The following is a 14,717-nucleotide window of genomic DNA, read 5'->3' on the forward strand; positions in this document are numbered from 1 at the left end:
CAGGGCCTGGCAGGGCTGCATGGCAGCAGGGCAGAGGGATCCATGCCAAGTGCCACGCACATGTTTGGGCAACATGCTGCTGCGGCGCAGACAGCTGAACCCAGCAGAGCTGAGTTTATCACAGCGAGGTTTTGCCAGGTCAAATAAGCCACGCTGGCGCTGGCCGAAGAAAGCTTTGGGTGGCTATACAAGGCTTGGCTTAAAAACCAGCGTTGAGAGCGAAAGCCTTTGCTAACTGTTTATCCTGAAGGTCCCCTGTCATGCCCAGCCTGGGGTACTCAGCACCTCCCAGGCTGCAGCCACGAGTTGTATTTCCCCAGGGTTTTGGAGGTTGGCGGGGGTGAGGCCCCGCTTCCCCGCAAGCCCTGGCTGCCTGGGCTGCATGCTCTGTCGCAGCGTGGGCGCCTGGAAGAGGCAGCGTGGCAGCAGAGACACCCATCACCCCGGCAGCCCTTTGGGGAGAAAATGGATGCAAGCCATGCAGCCAGATCTCAGCTGGATCTGGCCCTGCTTGTGCTTTAATGACTGTGATAAACCGGGCTTGAAGTAACTTCTTATACCTGAAAGCACAACCCGCTTGCTTCATCCACAAAAGCTCAGACTTCAAGGAAATCTCTCGCCGAGGCCCGTGCGGTCTGCGGGACCCCATCGGCTGACGAAGCCCTTTGAAATGCTACAGCCGCCACGCTGGGTGCCTGCTTGTTTGCTCTCTGCGTGCATGCGAGGGCATGCCCCGAGCCGCTTCCCTACGTGGGCAGTTTCCTCCCGTTTTTCATGCGTGGTTCTCTTGCCTGGCTAAGAGGGAGAGAAAATATTACATCGAAGCGTCAAGTGCAAAATCCCCCCCAAAACGTAGGAGCCCAATGCAGGAGGGTGCACAAAACCAACAGCGGCCGCTCCTGAACGAGCTGTCCCTTTAACATGGAGGTGTTGTTGCAGAAACTACTGCTCCCAGAGTACAGCGCTTTGTTTTAATGTCCAGACTGCGAGCCTGGCCGGCGCCGGAGCGGCGCACGCTGGGGTCTGTAGTTTCCCCGCAGCCCCGGCTTTGTGGGGAAGGGGCGTGGAGGGGGGCACATGAAGGGAAAACACCCCAAAATTGTGCTTGGCTACTGGCGCTGGGCTTGTAAGGCGCGGGGCGAGGAAGAGCCACTCTCCCAGCCTGCGCTCGGCTGTGCTTCATGCCTCCGGTGTGTTTCTTCGTTGCCTTTGTGCGAGCAGGCCCCGGGTGGATGGCTGCTCTTTCGGGCAGCGGGGCTGGCAGCTGCCTGCTGGCCTCCCCACTGCTCATTGCAGGCCTGGGGGGCTCGGGGTGCCCAAGGCCGGGAGCGGTGGTGGCGGTGGGGGGGCTCAACCACAGCCCCGTTAGCCGAGGGAGCGTTGATGGCAGCAGCGTGGGACTGAGTACGACCCGTGCCCCCCAACCCCAGCTGGGGAAGGGGCCACGCTTAAAGGCTGAGGCCGCTGGGCCCGGGCCTGGCCCCAACCTGGGCCTGGCCTGGCCCCCACCCAGCCCGGGCCTGGCCGGGGAGCAGCGACACCCGCGAGGGGACACGCAGGAGGGTGCCGGGCACGGCCTGTCCCCCCCCGCTGCGCTCCCGGCCCGGCGCGGTGCGGGTTTGGGGCGGGCAGGGGCCGCGGGGCCGCGGGCAGGGCCCGGCCCGGGGCGGCCGGGGGAGCGGCGGCCCGGCGCCGCTTGGAGCGGCCTCGCCTTCCCGGCGTGCAGCGCGGCGCCCGTCCCCGCCGGGCCGCCATGTTGTCGGAGTGAAAGCAGGGGGAGAGGCAGGCGGCGAGCGGCCTGGGGGGGCCGAGATCCGTCTTCATCCTACCGCTCCGCCCGTGAGTATCGGCACCGGACCGGGCCCCCGGCGCGCCGCGCACCTCAGCGGAGCCGCCGGTGGGGCCATATTGGTGGGGGGGCGGGCGGAGCGGCGCCAGGCCGCCCCGAAGGCGAGCGGCGGCGGGGCGCTGCGCCCGGCTCTCCCGCCCGGCTCCTTGTCGGCGCTCGGGGGCCGGGGCCTGGCCCCTATTGTTACCGGGAAGGGGGGGCGCGGCGGGCCCCGCCTCCCGTGAGCGGCTCCCCCGCCGCTCGCCGCCGCGCCCCGGCCGGCAGGGAGGGGGGTGTTATTGTTGCGGGGGGCAGCGGGCCCATCCCGGCCGGGCGGCGGCGGCGGCGCCCCCCGCCTGCGTCCCCCCGGGCCCGGGCCGCCGCGGGGGGCCCCCTCGGGGCTCCCCCTTCTCCCAGGGGGGGCCCAGCCCGGCCCGCCGGGGAGGGCCGAGGCCCCGCTTTGTTGCCCCGGGGGGCCCGGCCCGGCGCTGGCCCGCGTTGGTGTGTGGGGGGGGGTGGTTGGGTTTCCTCCCCCCCGCCCCGGCCTCGGGGGGGGTCTTCGGCGGGGCCGGGGGGGCTCGGTGTCCCTGGCAGAGGAGAGGGACGGTGCCTAGCAAGTGGGAGGGAAGGAAAATGCAGACAATACTTTTTGATGTGCTGGGTGACCCTGGGGTCTCTGTGTTTGTGTGGTTTTTTTTTTTTCCTTGTTTTTATCTCGTTTTCGCGTAATAACAGCGTTTGGCCCTTTGTAATTGCACACTTGTAAATTGAAGAGTCTGTCTCTTACCCCAACCCGAGAAATACTCTGATTTTTTTTTTTTGTCAATGTTTAATAACTTTGTTCTGAGCAGAGATTTTATTAGACAGATCATGAGTAAGGAATTTCCTTTATTAAAAGCGAGGAAGGTGGGGTAAGGGGTAGAATTTATCTTACGATGTTTTAACGCTCGTTTAAGCAATTTGGTCGGTGATCAGTTTACCTGCTTCCTGCTGCGTCTCCCCCGGTTTTCAGGAAAACACAAGATTTAACGTTAAAAGTTCTTGTAGGCCACACAGCTCGTGAACAATGGCTGTGCTGTAATTTCCAGTCTAACTTTCAAAAAAAAAAAAAACCAACCCACCCAACCCAAACTCTCTTCTAGTTCGTGATTGAACTTTTTGAAACGCCCATCTTGTGCTGACTTATTTTTTTAATATTGTCTGTTATTTTTAGAGGAATATTGAATAAGAGGTGAAGATCTGAACGCGTAGCTGTGCACTATGCGGATTAAAGCCGCCTTATTCAGCGTCGTTGCCACTTGTGCTCGAAACTTGCTTGGGGATGTCTCCAAAGTTTTTGTTGCTTGTGGGGCCTCCCATAATCTAAAGTATTTTGCTTGTAATGGTAACACAGAGCAGTTTATTTACATGCTATGTTTTTATCAGGGGAAAATGAAAATTGTCTGCTTTGAGCGTGTTGTAGCAGCGTAGAAGCCTTTGTTTGTAAATATGTGACTCTGCCCAGCAAACGGTTTACCTAGGAAAAGTTTATTCTATATTTTTATGAAGAGTTTGGGAATGAAAAGGGTCCTAGTAGCCATTAGCAGCGGCGAGTCTGGCAGCTGCCGGTTAGCTAATGAATGTGCGTTGTGTAGGTGACTTAACATATTTCTGATGCTCTGTGTGCTTTGAATGACAGGATTCAGCTGTCCGCTGCATTTAACACGGCATTTCTATAAAACCACGTCTTGGAACTAAACTTGAACTACCCAGAATGCTCTTTTCCCCTTTGCTCCCTTCAAAATGTCGCCTTTGCCAAGTTTTTCTCTCGTGTTTGGAGCTGCCTCGTCTGTATTAGACGGAAGAGGAAGCGTCTGGGAGCAGGAGGCACTTGTGCGGATCTTCATAGTACCTTGACTGAGATTTTCTAGAGTCTCAAAAAAACCCCAGTTTTTATAGTAACGCAATTATTAACGTTCTGCGTGCAAATTAAACCAGGAATGGATTTGTGCCGATGAACAGAGGGACCTTGCAGCCCGCTGCCTTTTGAGGGAGGACAGTAACGTTGTGGCTGTGCGGACTGCCACTCGCAACTTTGTACGTTGTGGTATTGCCACTGGAAACAGGGCTTGTCACAATATAGGGATACTTGAAACTTTTTGTGGATTCATAGTATCTTCCTATATTTTTTTTAAAGACTGCCCTGAGATAACTTGTAACCTCCTTTCATAGAGGCTGCTCAGATTTCTTTGTCTGCAATTAGTATACACCCCAACTTGGCGATATGTGAATTTCTTACTAGTAATTACTTAATTTTTTTTTTCTTATGGCACAGAGGAGCTTTATTGCTTCATTTCATGTTACTGAAGGATTGTGATAATGTTTATTAAAAGGAAACTAACGGGAAAATGCCATTAAATTGTATTGTATTCTTAAAAATCAGTGAAGGTGTAGTAATATCAGGTGTCGTCACAGTGTTTTATGAAGTATTTGGGGAAGGAAGTGATTTCCAGACTTTTTGAAAGACAGAGGAGTTCGTTCTGTTGAATGTTACTGGTATTTAAGTTGTGAAGGTCTTTGAATGTATAAAAAGCCTTGCAGAGTTGCTTGTTTATGTGGCCATGGAGGCTGTGTGTGTGTGTCAACAAATGCATGTTGTAGGTGCAATTAAAAAAATCTTATCTCTGCAGCTCTTGTAGTCATTTTCTTCTGAATATTAACACTGTTCTCAATTAGTGGGACGAACATGAGTAAGTTTGATCAAAGATAGGATTTGGATTTTTTTGTGTCAACTTTCTCTCTCCACTGTTAGAAAATTGTTCTTGGAAGTTGCTTGTAGTAGTTGACTGTTATTCAAAACTACTATGATGAGCAGAGAGGAAACAGAGCCGCCTTTCAGGCCGTCAGAGCTGCTGTCAGGATCAGGGCCAAGGTTTGCAGCCACCGAGGTACAAGAGTAAAAGCATTCTCGTGCTGGTATGCAGCTGTGGTGGGAGTCCGTAAGGGCTGAACACCCGCCCCTGCCCCGGTTTCATCCTTATAACTCTCTGTGGTATTTGTGGGGTTGCATTTAGGTAACTGAAGTCATAAACTAGCAATCTTTTTAAAAAATAATAATTCTGACTATACCGTGCCTTTAAAAACAAATTCGATTTGTGTGTGTGCTCTGCATTGGCTGAGCATTACATAACGGGGGAAAACACTTTCCTGTTCAGGGGTGTAATGTCTGTATTGCTCTTGGGATCAGCTGATAATGTTGTCTTAAAATAACAAACAAACTTGTGTGTTTTTGTGCTGCTGGGATGCTATCAAAATATTTGGGGGGATAGTAAATTCGTGAGTTGCTGTCAGCCTAGTTTGCCAGTTGTCCTCCTGCATGCAGATGCTTTTGGGTGTATGCAAAGCATTTGGGATATTTTCAGCGTTGGACGGTTTCTACAACTCGTCCAGCTTTCCCCTGGTGCCGTCAACAGCGGGACCAGCACTGCTGGCTGCTCTGGCTCTGGAAGGTTCTGCCGAGATCCTGGGCACCAAGAGGTTAGCTGCTCTTTCTCAAGGGAATCTCGTACAAAACATTCTGGTGTGTTTTACCACCTCATGACCAAAGCCAGCTTCTGAGTTTGCGGGAAGAGTGCACATTGTGTTTGGGACTTAATTAACTGTATAAGCAGAAATCAAGTATTTTAAGTTTGCATTTGAAAAAAAACCTGTTGCCTTGATGTTTTGCATGACTGAGTAAACACATCGTGATACAGTGGGTCTCGTGTATTGATTGAAGATCTGCCTCATAATTTGTCAGGTGTAAACACGCACGGCAGGCACTGATGGTGTAATTTGCGTTCCACTGGGGTTTTTGGGGGCTTTTTTCTAGCGATTTTCTGTGGCAGCACTCCAGTTGCTGTTTTGTCCATCGCATAAATTGGCATTCTAATTTCAGTGTAATGGGCACCTTACATGAATCTTGCCTATACTGATAACACTTTGCGGCACAAAATGTGGGATTTTTGGCTAGCGTGCATTTTTAGATGACATTTTAGTTGCTAGGTTAATGGAGCAAATAACTATGTTAAAAGCAGTCAGATTTGGCATCGTGATTTTTCCCTGCCAGTCACAAGATGGGTGTGTTATTTAATATGTAAAGCTGAAGCTGTAAGGATTTCATGTTTTCTTTTCCTTCTCTCTTTCTCGCCGTCTCTCCCTCCCTCCCCTCACCCCCCCGTAGGTGTTGGTGGAATGAGCGTTGCGTGTGTTTTGAAGAGAAAAGCAGTACTCTGGCAGGACTCGTTCAGCCCCCACCTGAAACAGCACGCTCAAGATACAGCTAATCCCAACATGCCTGTTGTATTGACATCTGGAACAGGGTCCCAGGCTCAGCAACAGCCAGCTGCAAATCAGGCGCTTGCAGCAGGGACACACTCCAGTCCTGTTCCTGGATCCATAGGAGTTGCAGGCCGCTCCCAGGACGACGCCATGGTGGATTACTTCTTCCAGAGGCAGCATGGTGAGCAGCTTGGGGGAGGAGGAAGTGGTGGAGGCGGCTATAATAACAGCAAACATCGCTGGCCTACTGGGGATAACATTCATGCAGAACATCAGGTAAAAAAAAGTTCAATGTTTCCAAACTCAACACGTGAACGCATCGGGCTTATGATAGATGCTTTTAATGACACTTTTTAACGCTTAAGCTGGTTATTGTGCGGTTGGAAAACGGCAACAGTTGTACTTTCTGTTTTCTGTTTTCAGGATTGCTGTGCCTTGGTAGCTATAAGCTGAGACGTTTCTCCTCTTGAGGGTGTTGAAATCTCAATCCACTCTCTGTGACAGTCAAATGCATGTTTGCAAAATTTATCATTCCCTTTATTGATTTTTCTTTTTTTTTTTTTTTTTTTGGATGCGTGAACCAGCGTGGCAGTGATTGCTGCTGCTTTTCAAATCTGTTGCTGTAGTTAAATAATTCTTATGTAATGGTATTACAAAACTGCCAATGCATGTAGGTTGGGCTTTTAGCATTCCCGATATTGAAAAACACAGTTCTGGAAGTTGCTGGTAATGTGTTTTCCTGGGTTTCTTTGCTTGTTTGTTTTGGGGTTTTGGGTTTGGGTTTTTCTGGTTATAATTGGGAGGGGACGGTGCTATTAATGTGCTTAGCTGAACTGAGAAGAGAGCAGCCTTAAGAATGTCATGGAACAGTGCTTTTAGAAACACAGCTAACTTCTTACAGCAACTTAACGTTTATAAACAGGTAGTGGGCCAAAACGTGTCTCAGTAGTAGTGTTTACTAGAAGTCTTTTCAGTAGTTGCATTGTCAGATGTGCTGCGAGTTAAATGAGTGCATGACTCACTCTAGCTTTCTGTCTGTGACCTGTGAGTAACTTGTCAAAGAAGGAGATGTGCTTCCTCTTCTAAGGGAGCAGAACTTAAGTGCAAGTGCATTTTAAAAACGAATGATTCCCACAGATATTGTCAGAGCAGCAGACACAAAGCTTTTGCAACCTTTATGAGTATCTCCTGCCTCTAGTTTTTCAAATAAAAGCGAACAAGCCCTTGCTCCTCTGCTGTGCCTCCCCATGGGATGTGTTGCCATCCGGACCATTTAAAAGCAAACGTTGCAGGGAATTTTGCAGCCTCCCTGAAGTCAGTGTGTACATCAACAAAGAAGTAAACGCAAGTGCCCTGTTAATTTGTTCTGGAAGAAAAATCTTATAAAATACTGCAATATGAACTAAGCAGCTAGAAGAATATTGTAGTTATTCCCTTATGTGGAAACATAGTATTTAGTTAAGTTATCACTTTAAAGGAAATAACTGCATTGAAATGAGATGTAATTTTTCTGTTAACTAGCCAAGTTTTCAGCCACTAAATGTAAAACTTGTTTCAAGAGGCATCGATGGAAGAGATCTTAATGCACTTTAAGTTGTGTAAGAAACAGTAAGCAAAAATTTCTTACTGAAAGGCTGCAACTTTTAGCTTTTTCAAATAAAAACTATCATGCAGTCTGGTGTGGAGATGTTTGGGCAGGGACTGCTTTTGTTTGGACGCTTTGTGGAAAGATGACTTCATGAATTAAAATGAACATCATAAAATTCTCAGTCCTCTTTTCCTCCAGCTCACAATTTTATCTTCATTTCTCTGAAAATCCCTAAAAGCAAAGACAACAAAACTCACTGGAGATGGGGAGGGCGGGGACAGGGCACCCAAACCTTGCAGTCATTAAAAATTGTGCTGGTATTTGAACTTTTTTTACTGCATTCTTTAATAACCAGAGGACTTAAACTTTCACTCGGACAAAAGAATCCTGCCTGTTACAGAGACTTGCCCTGATGTCATTAGATGCATTGCTCTTCCTCAGCTCGATTTTCTTCAGTAACTTCTTGGATGAAATGGTACTAACAAATGTACCACTTAATGAAAAAAAAAAACCTCATTAGCTTATACTAGTTTAAATGAACTCTTAAAAAATAACGCATGTATTCTTTGGAGGCATAACACTTCTGAGAAGGTTGTATGGACAAAATATACCTGCAGGATTAAGCTCACAAGGTTCTGTGTGATGCTTTCTCTGTTTTCCCCCCATGTGTTATGTGATCTGAAGCTCAAGAAGTACCCACTATAATATAGTTAACGTTGAGACCTTATCTGTTCTACTTCCTGGTGGTTTTTACATTGGCTGTAATGTATTTGTCACATAGTCCTGATGTTTTGCATTCAGTATGCATCTTTAAACCAGTCTTTGTGTTTAATTTCTTCGAAGTCAACTCTGAGATAGGGCAGTAACCCTTTTCTCGTGTGTCTTATTTGATACCGTATACTCCAGTGATTGCTGGGCAGCTTTATCTGTGTGTTTATTGCTTCAGCCTTTCTTGAGTGCCTCTTTTTCTGTGGTTCTCCGATTGCCTTGGGTTTTTACTCATGGGAAGCAGAATGCAGGATATACGTAATCCTAATACTGCCATTCCTTTGACTTTTTGGCCACCTCTGCATCTGCTTCTTAAATTATAAATTCCTTGGAGCAAGAACTAGTTTTATGCATGCAAAACTATTTAATTCAGTTTGGGCTTAGCCAGGGTAGAATTGAATTTGTCCTGCAAGAATAGAAGTGAAAGGAAGTGCTGGGACATGCAGAGAGGTGGGGAATCATTATGGATGTCTGTGAAGTCTCAATTTCTTATGGATACACTTAAATTACTGTACTTTTGATTTTAGACTTTCAAAGATAATGCAGTGAGGGCCCTTGCCTTGTTGCCTTGAAGACTGGTTAGGAAACTCCGTAGCTAAAAGATAATGGAAAGTCAGAAAAAATAATTATAGGGTAATATAGGTTAATGTCTGCCTAGAGCTTGGGAGGTCATAATTAAAGGTAGAGGGATTTTTTTAAAATTGTTGAATCCCAGTGTCGTCTTTGTTACGTATGTAGACAGACATCTATCTCCGTCTGTTGGTGATAATACTCCAGTGATTTTTACCAAATGATAGCACTTCATCATGTGTTATTAAATAGCTATGAGTGGTGTGAGTCAGAACTTATTTATGGTATCCTTGCTTTTCATTTTTTATTGTGCTGGCTGTTTCTCCTTGTCATTTGTTCGTACTTTGACTAGCAGCTCTGAGAATTGAGCTGTGAATGGATTTAGTATGGATGACTTAAGAAAAAGTTTTTCTGCTCCGAAGGAAGTAGATAGTGTCCTCTTGTTGCAAACAGCAGGAAAAGGCTGGTTCTTTTTGTATTTTACCTAGAAACTTTCTTTTCCCTTTGCATTTTTCCCTTCTCCTCCAGAAGGCGGGGGGGGCAAGTTTTTATATAAAATTAAGCAATTAAAGATGCTACTGTCATTTTGCATATTTAGGTACCAAAGATACACCATCCATACAAATAGCATATATTATAAATTCCTCTTTGTTCTTGCAGACACTGAAGTAATGGTGGAATCAGACTTTTTTTCTAGATTGGAATCTCTGAACTCCTAAGCAAAATTCTAGCTGTCTGCAGCTGCAAATACTTAATCACCAAACTTTACGTGGGAGACACTTCCATCAGCCAGGTCTTGACCGCAAAACGTAGTCTTCTCTTTTTATCCACAAAAAGCAGCAAGGTGAGGTTGAGTGTCAATGTCCACCGGCAATTCTAAGATTCAAACTGAAGAGGTTCAGGCTGTCATTCATCCACAATGCCTGATTACTCTTCAGGCTGTTTGGCCAGACAGTTACGCTAGCTGCACTAGGGTCTTTGTATGCCGTTTATCCTGCAAAAAAAATGGGTAGAGGTCAGAACTTTACGTAGGTGAGTGAAGAGGTACAGGATGACTCCTGATGAGTGATGGCCTGGGTTGGATTTGTCTTGGTTATGAAAGGTTGCATATCTCATTACAAATCCAAACAGCCATCTATGACTCGTGAGAGGAATAAAAAGATGGTAGAGATATTCAGCTGTGAGAAATTATCAACACTGAGCAGGTTTTTAGGAAAACTGGCTGGGTTTTCTTGGATGGGGTCTCTTGTGGCTTGTGCATGCATGTGTGTTCTTGAACTGGAGTGAAGAGAGAGTTTGTCTGGTGGTGGTCCCTTCTGAATTACAGTGAATGAATATACTTAGACGGTCTGGGTTGCAGTTAGGGTAATACAGGAGTTGCTTAGTAGAAGCAAATGGTTTTAGGGATTTACTATCTTTGAGAGCATGTTTAATTAATAGTTTGACACAGTAGAACTCTGCAGGGATTGTCTTGTTGAATGTGGGGAATTTTTCACATAGTTGGTGAAGAATAGTGAGAGCAACAGGGCTGGGACTGGGTTTTATGCTCAGTTTTGTCTTTTGGCAATGTGACCATGCAACTTCTTAACTGGGAACTTGCATTCAAGTGGAGACAGAAGGTAATTCTCCTGGCAGCTGCCCTTCGAGAGCACTGCTACTCAAACTATGCTGCTTGCTGCTGTGAAAGTGTCTGGATTTGACATTGTTTGACAATGCTTGGTGCCTGTTGGTAGGCACCATGACCAGAGTTTGCCTTGAAGTTGTGGCAAGGTCCTCTAAAAAGATCCTGGAAGCTAAGGAAGCAGAAGCCCTAGTGTTCGTTCTTCCAGAGTGAAATCCTGTTTAAGTGACAGTTAACTCTTCAGGACAGAGATTTCCTGATCTGCTGATGGAAAGCACCTAGTGTATGAGGGCTCCTGTGGTCCAAATAATTGGCTTGTTGTCAGGGCTAGAGTTGAAGGCATGGAGCAAGTCCTTAATCATGTACACTACGTGATAGAACGCATGGCTCTGTTCTTGAAGAACGTTTTCTGATGTATGTTTCATTAAATCTGTTGAATTTTCATGGGTTCTTCCTTGTATCACAGTGAGCTGGTTAGGGCTTTCCTTACGTTGACACTGAAATGGCTGTGCTAACTTGATACCCAGATAATTTAGAACATAATACCTTGCTGAAATGAAATGTCTGGTTTGGCTGATTTGTTTCGCAGAGATTTCTCTATAGTAAAGGGGTATCTTGGGGGAGGGGAACTGGAACATTTGATTTTGTTTTCTGCTTTACATTGCCCTTTGAAAATTCCTCCTGAGGTAGAAGGAGCATGAGTAGATTGGCTAATTTGGATATTTAAGGTTGGCTATTGGAAAATCCTTCTCTTGGATAGGGGAGAAAAAACATCCTGAAATCTTCAGAAAGTCAGTTTAAGAGTCTGCTTCCTCTGAGTCTGTGGATTTTACTGTCCCTGACAGGCAGTTGCAAGATATCTGGCTCTAGTTGGGATTGCACAAGTGACCTGATGTGCTGGCTTTGGGATTTCTCTGTGGTATATCATCTTTGTAGTCTGCTTCCTTGCTGTGGTGCTTGCTCAGGAAGAGCAAAGATATTTTCACACTGTTGAATTTGCAAATTTCAATGCTTCAAAAAGACTTCAAGTATTTCAGTTAATATATTGCACCCAAGTGTGTTTTGAATAGAGCTTTATTAGAGCATAGCTTCTCCTTGTTTTCTTCCTCCACTCTCTCCAACTTTGCTTTCCCCTTATCAGCTCTTTTGTGGTTTGCCGAGTTGGTGTGACCTATCTGTGCTTCTGCAGAACAGGTTGTGATCCTCGTAGCACTTCTGTAAATGAGTGAAACTTTACATAAGATACAAGCCATATAATCCATCCAGGGTAGCCTCTTCCTTGCAAACTGGCAGAATTAATTTCGACTGCTGATTGGAAATCTCCTTAACAAAGAGCTGTTCCAGAGCATTGAATCTAGTGTTGCCTGTGTCGGAAAACTTGCTTATAGGTGGATGCTGAGACAATTTTAAAGCTGTCTTGTCTGAATGATGATCTTGCGGGTCTGCAATGAACAAACTTGCCTTTGTGTGCGGATGTCATGTGATGCTGCGCTCCCTCCCGACAAGTGATCTGCTCTCAGATATCGTGTTACTCCTCTTCCTTTGTTAAGTGTAACTTTTGTTCTAGGGCAGTTGTTTTTATTGGGAGCATCTGGCCATGTTACTTGCCCTGTACAGAAGCTGTGCTTCAGACCTTGATTCTGCGCTGGGGTGAAACTCGACTGTTATTAAACCCTCAAGTTAGCCCTTCGCCCTGCTGCCAACAGTCGGTGTGGCATGCGGCCGCTTGCATCTGTTTCTGACAGAAGTACTGAGCTTGGCACTGCAATGAGGCATTGCTGCGTCCCTTCTTTACACCTTTTTCCCTCTGAATTTAAACCTCGGAAGGTCAGAGTAGGTGTGGGAGTGAAAGGAAAAGCCTTCTCGAGGATCAAATGAGCCAGATCTTAGTGTAGCCCTGAGTGCTTGCGCAAAAACGTTGATCCAGACATGCATCTGGGAAGCAGAAGACGTTTTTTCCGAGGTATTGCCAGCTCCAGCGGGGCAAAATGAAGGTTGCTTCTTCTGTAATCCAGTATTTTGGAAGTTTGCACCCCAACAATATGTGCCTGAGACATCGCAGGGTAACCTAAATTCCACGTTAATGAAGCGCTTCCCTTGGTGAATAAAATCTGAGGAAAAACATAATTAGCTAACTAAGCCGAGCCATTCTGAAAGGCTGCCTTTCTTGCATTTATTTCTGTACCCTGAATCATTAATCATCTTGGCTAAACGCCATGTAAAGCATTAGCCAATCTGCAATTTCAATAGCTTTTTGCTTCGAATGCTAATGGTAGTAGCAATTCTAATGATGAATCCTTTACTACAAAAATAGTAGTTAAACCACCTAATCCTGTCTAATACTTGTGACTTCACGTTCTTTCTTTACTGACTATTGTTATAGGAGAGGACTAAAAATAGTGCTGTAATCAGTTGATGGAACAACATATTTTAACCCTGGATCTAGTTGTTAGTGGCAAGCCAGTTGTTGACAGTGTGCGGTGCTTTTCTTACTGTCAGTTGGTAAATACTTTTTTTTCCTCTCCTAGATACTATATATGTGTGTGTGTATGCATGCAGGGTAGATACTTTTTAAATAATGTGGTATGTGAGCTGTTCAAACAAGACCAACGCAGGCAGTCTCCCACAGCTGAGTAGGAGGCATTTGTTTCCATCTGAAATTTGTAAACCTTTGGTTAATTTAAAAGGCTTTAACAACTTGTGAGTATATAAATCAAGTGCTACAAAGTATTTAGGCTGTTCAACCAGCTATATATCTTTTTTTTTCTCCCCTCTCCATTCTAAGGATGTTTTATTCAGGCAGCAGTACAGACACTTGCCTTTTCACACTTGCAGAATGCATGAGTTAAAAATAAATAAATATCCAAGTAATAATCACTTAATAAGCACACTTTTGAGGTGCTCTAGGTAAGCACTTGTAACGTACCTGTACAAACAGGGACAACTTGGAATCTGTCATCTCTTGTCTTCTCACAGAAACAAATAAATGCTATTCATCTTAGGAGCTGAGAAATCATAACATTTTGATCTATCCTGACAAGTATAACAGTAACACGATTTCCCGCATTACTCTGCAGGAGTAGAAAAGCAAAACAAGTGGTCTCATAGCAAGGTGTTCCCATCAAGCTTGTGCAGAGCTTAGATTGTCGGAGGGCTCCCTCCAAGCTTGCCAGGAGCACAGCCAGCACCACCAGAGACTGAAGAATGAGCCTTTCCCGTGGATTTGTGGTCCCAGCGCCCGGCCCTTGCCCGTGCTTTTGTTTGCCAGGATGGCAGATAAATTTAGGGTGCTTCACCCAGAATTCCTTATGGTAGTATCTGTGGGATACCCTGGAGTTCGTTCGCTTGGCTGGCAGGACTGAAAGCTGCAGTCGACCCTGTAATTTACTGTAGATCAAAGAAATTTTGAAAGCAGCCATTTACATGTTCCAACTTCACGAAATCCTGTCTTTGCAGTGCCCATCCTACCTCTGTTTTAGCAGATGCTGTCCTGGGGGTTTTGCCTCCTGGTCAGAAGTAGAATTGGGAGAGAGGGGTAGTGGGAGAATAAGTGCTCTAATCTAAGGGGGGGACAGCTGGGGGCCAGATAGATCCTGGTGTAAGAAAGCGCTGGGGAAGGAGAAAGGCAGCCTTTGAAATGGGGCCACATGGGGAGCGGCGTTAGGGAGGGGGGGAATGGAGAAACTGGAGAGCTGAGGCTTACAGAAGCGGCCTTCTCATTTGCTTTGGTTACCCTATTTAACATAATTGGCTTAATAGAAATAGATAGTTTAAACCCTCTTCAATTGCTGTTACCGCTAATAAATGCAGATATTTGATCTGTTTAATGTTGTCCAACATCAAAAAATAAAAATCATAAACCCTCAGGCCTCATGGTGCACTTTTAGAGACAATTTTTTTAGATCATCAGCTAGACTATTTCTCAGCTGGTTATTTCTCAGCTTCTTTTTCTCCAAAGGACTTTCTAGTTTGTTTGTTTGTTTGTTTGCTTGTTTTTTTTCTCCTGTATGTTTGCCTTTTTTTTTTTTTTCTTTGTTTAATTC

General features: G+C 46.0%; 1 protein-coding gene across 8 annotated transcripts in view; it reads left to right on the forward strand.

Annotated features, from left to right (window-relative positions):
- Positions 1 to 1,806: 1,806 nt before the first annotated feature.
- Positions 1,807 to 14,717, forward strand: part of PUM1 (pumilio RNA binding family member 1) — a 76,755-nt gene continuing 63,844 nt past the window's right edge. For 7 of the 8 annotated variants that reach the window (XM_050910038.1, XM_050910042.1, XM_050910040.1 and 4 more), the window contains exons 1-2: positions 5,297 to 5,344; positions 6,030 to 6,403. In XM_050910038.1, coding sequence (XP_050765995.1) covers positions 6,041 to 6,403 — 363 coding nt within the window. In that variant the 5' untranslated portion in view covers positions 5,297 to 5,344; positions 6,030 to 6,040. Of the gene's footprint in view, positions 1,840 to 5,296; positions 5,345 to 6,029; positions 6,404 to 14,717 lie in introns of those variants that run through there. The other variant, XM_050910039.1, reaches the window with a different exon arrangement.

The sequence above is a fragment of the Gymnogyps californianus genome, chromosome 22 (genome assembly GCF_018139145.2).
Source record: "Gymnogyps californianus isolate 813 chromosome 22, ASM1813914v2, whole genome shotgun sequence".
NCBI classification, from domain to species: domain Eukaryota; kingdom Metazoa; phylum Chordata; class Aves; order Accipitriformes; family Cathartidae; genus Gymnogyps; species Gymnogyps californianus.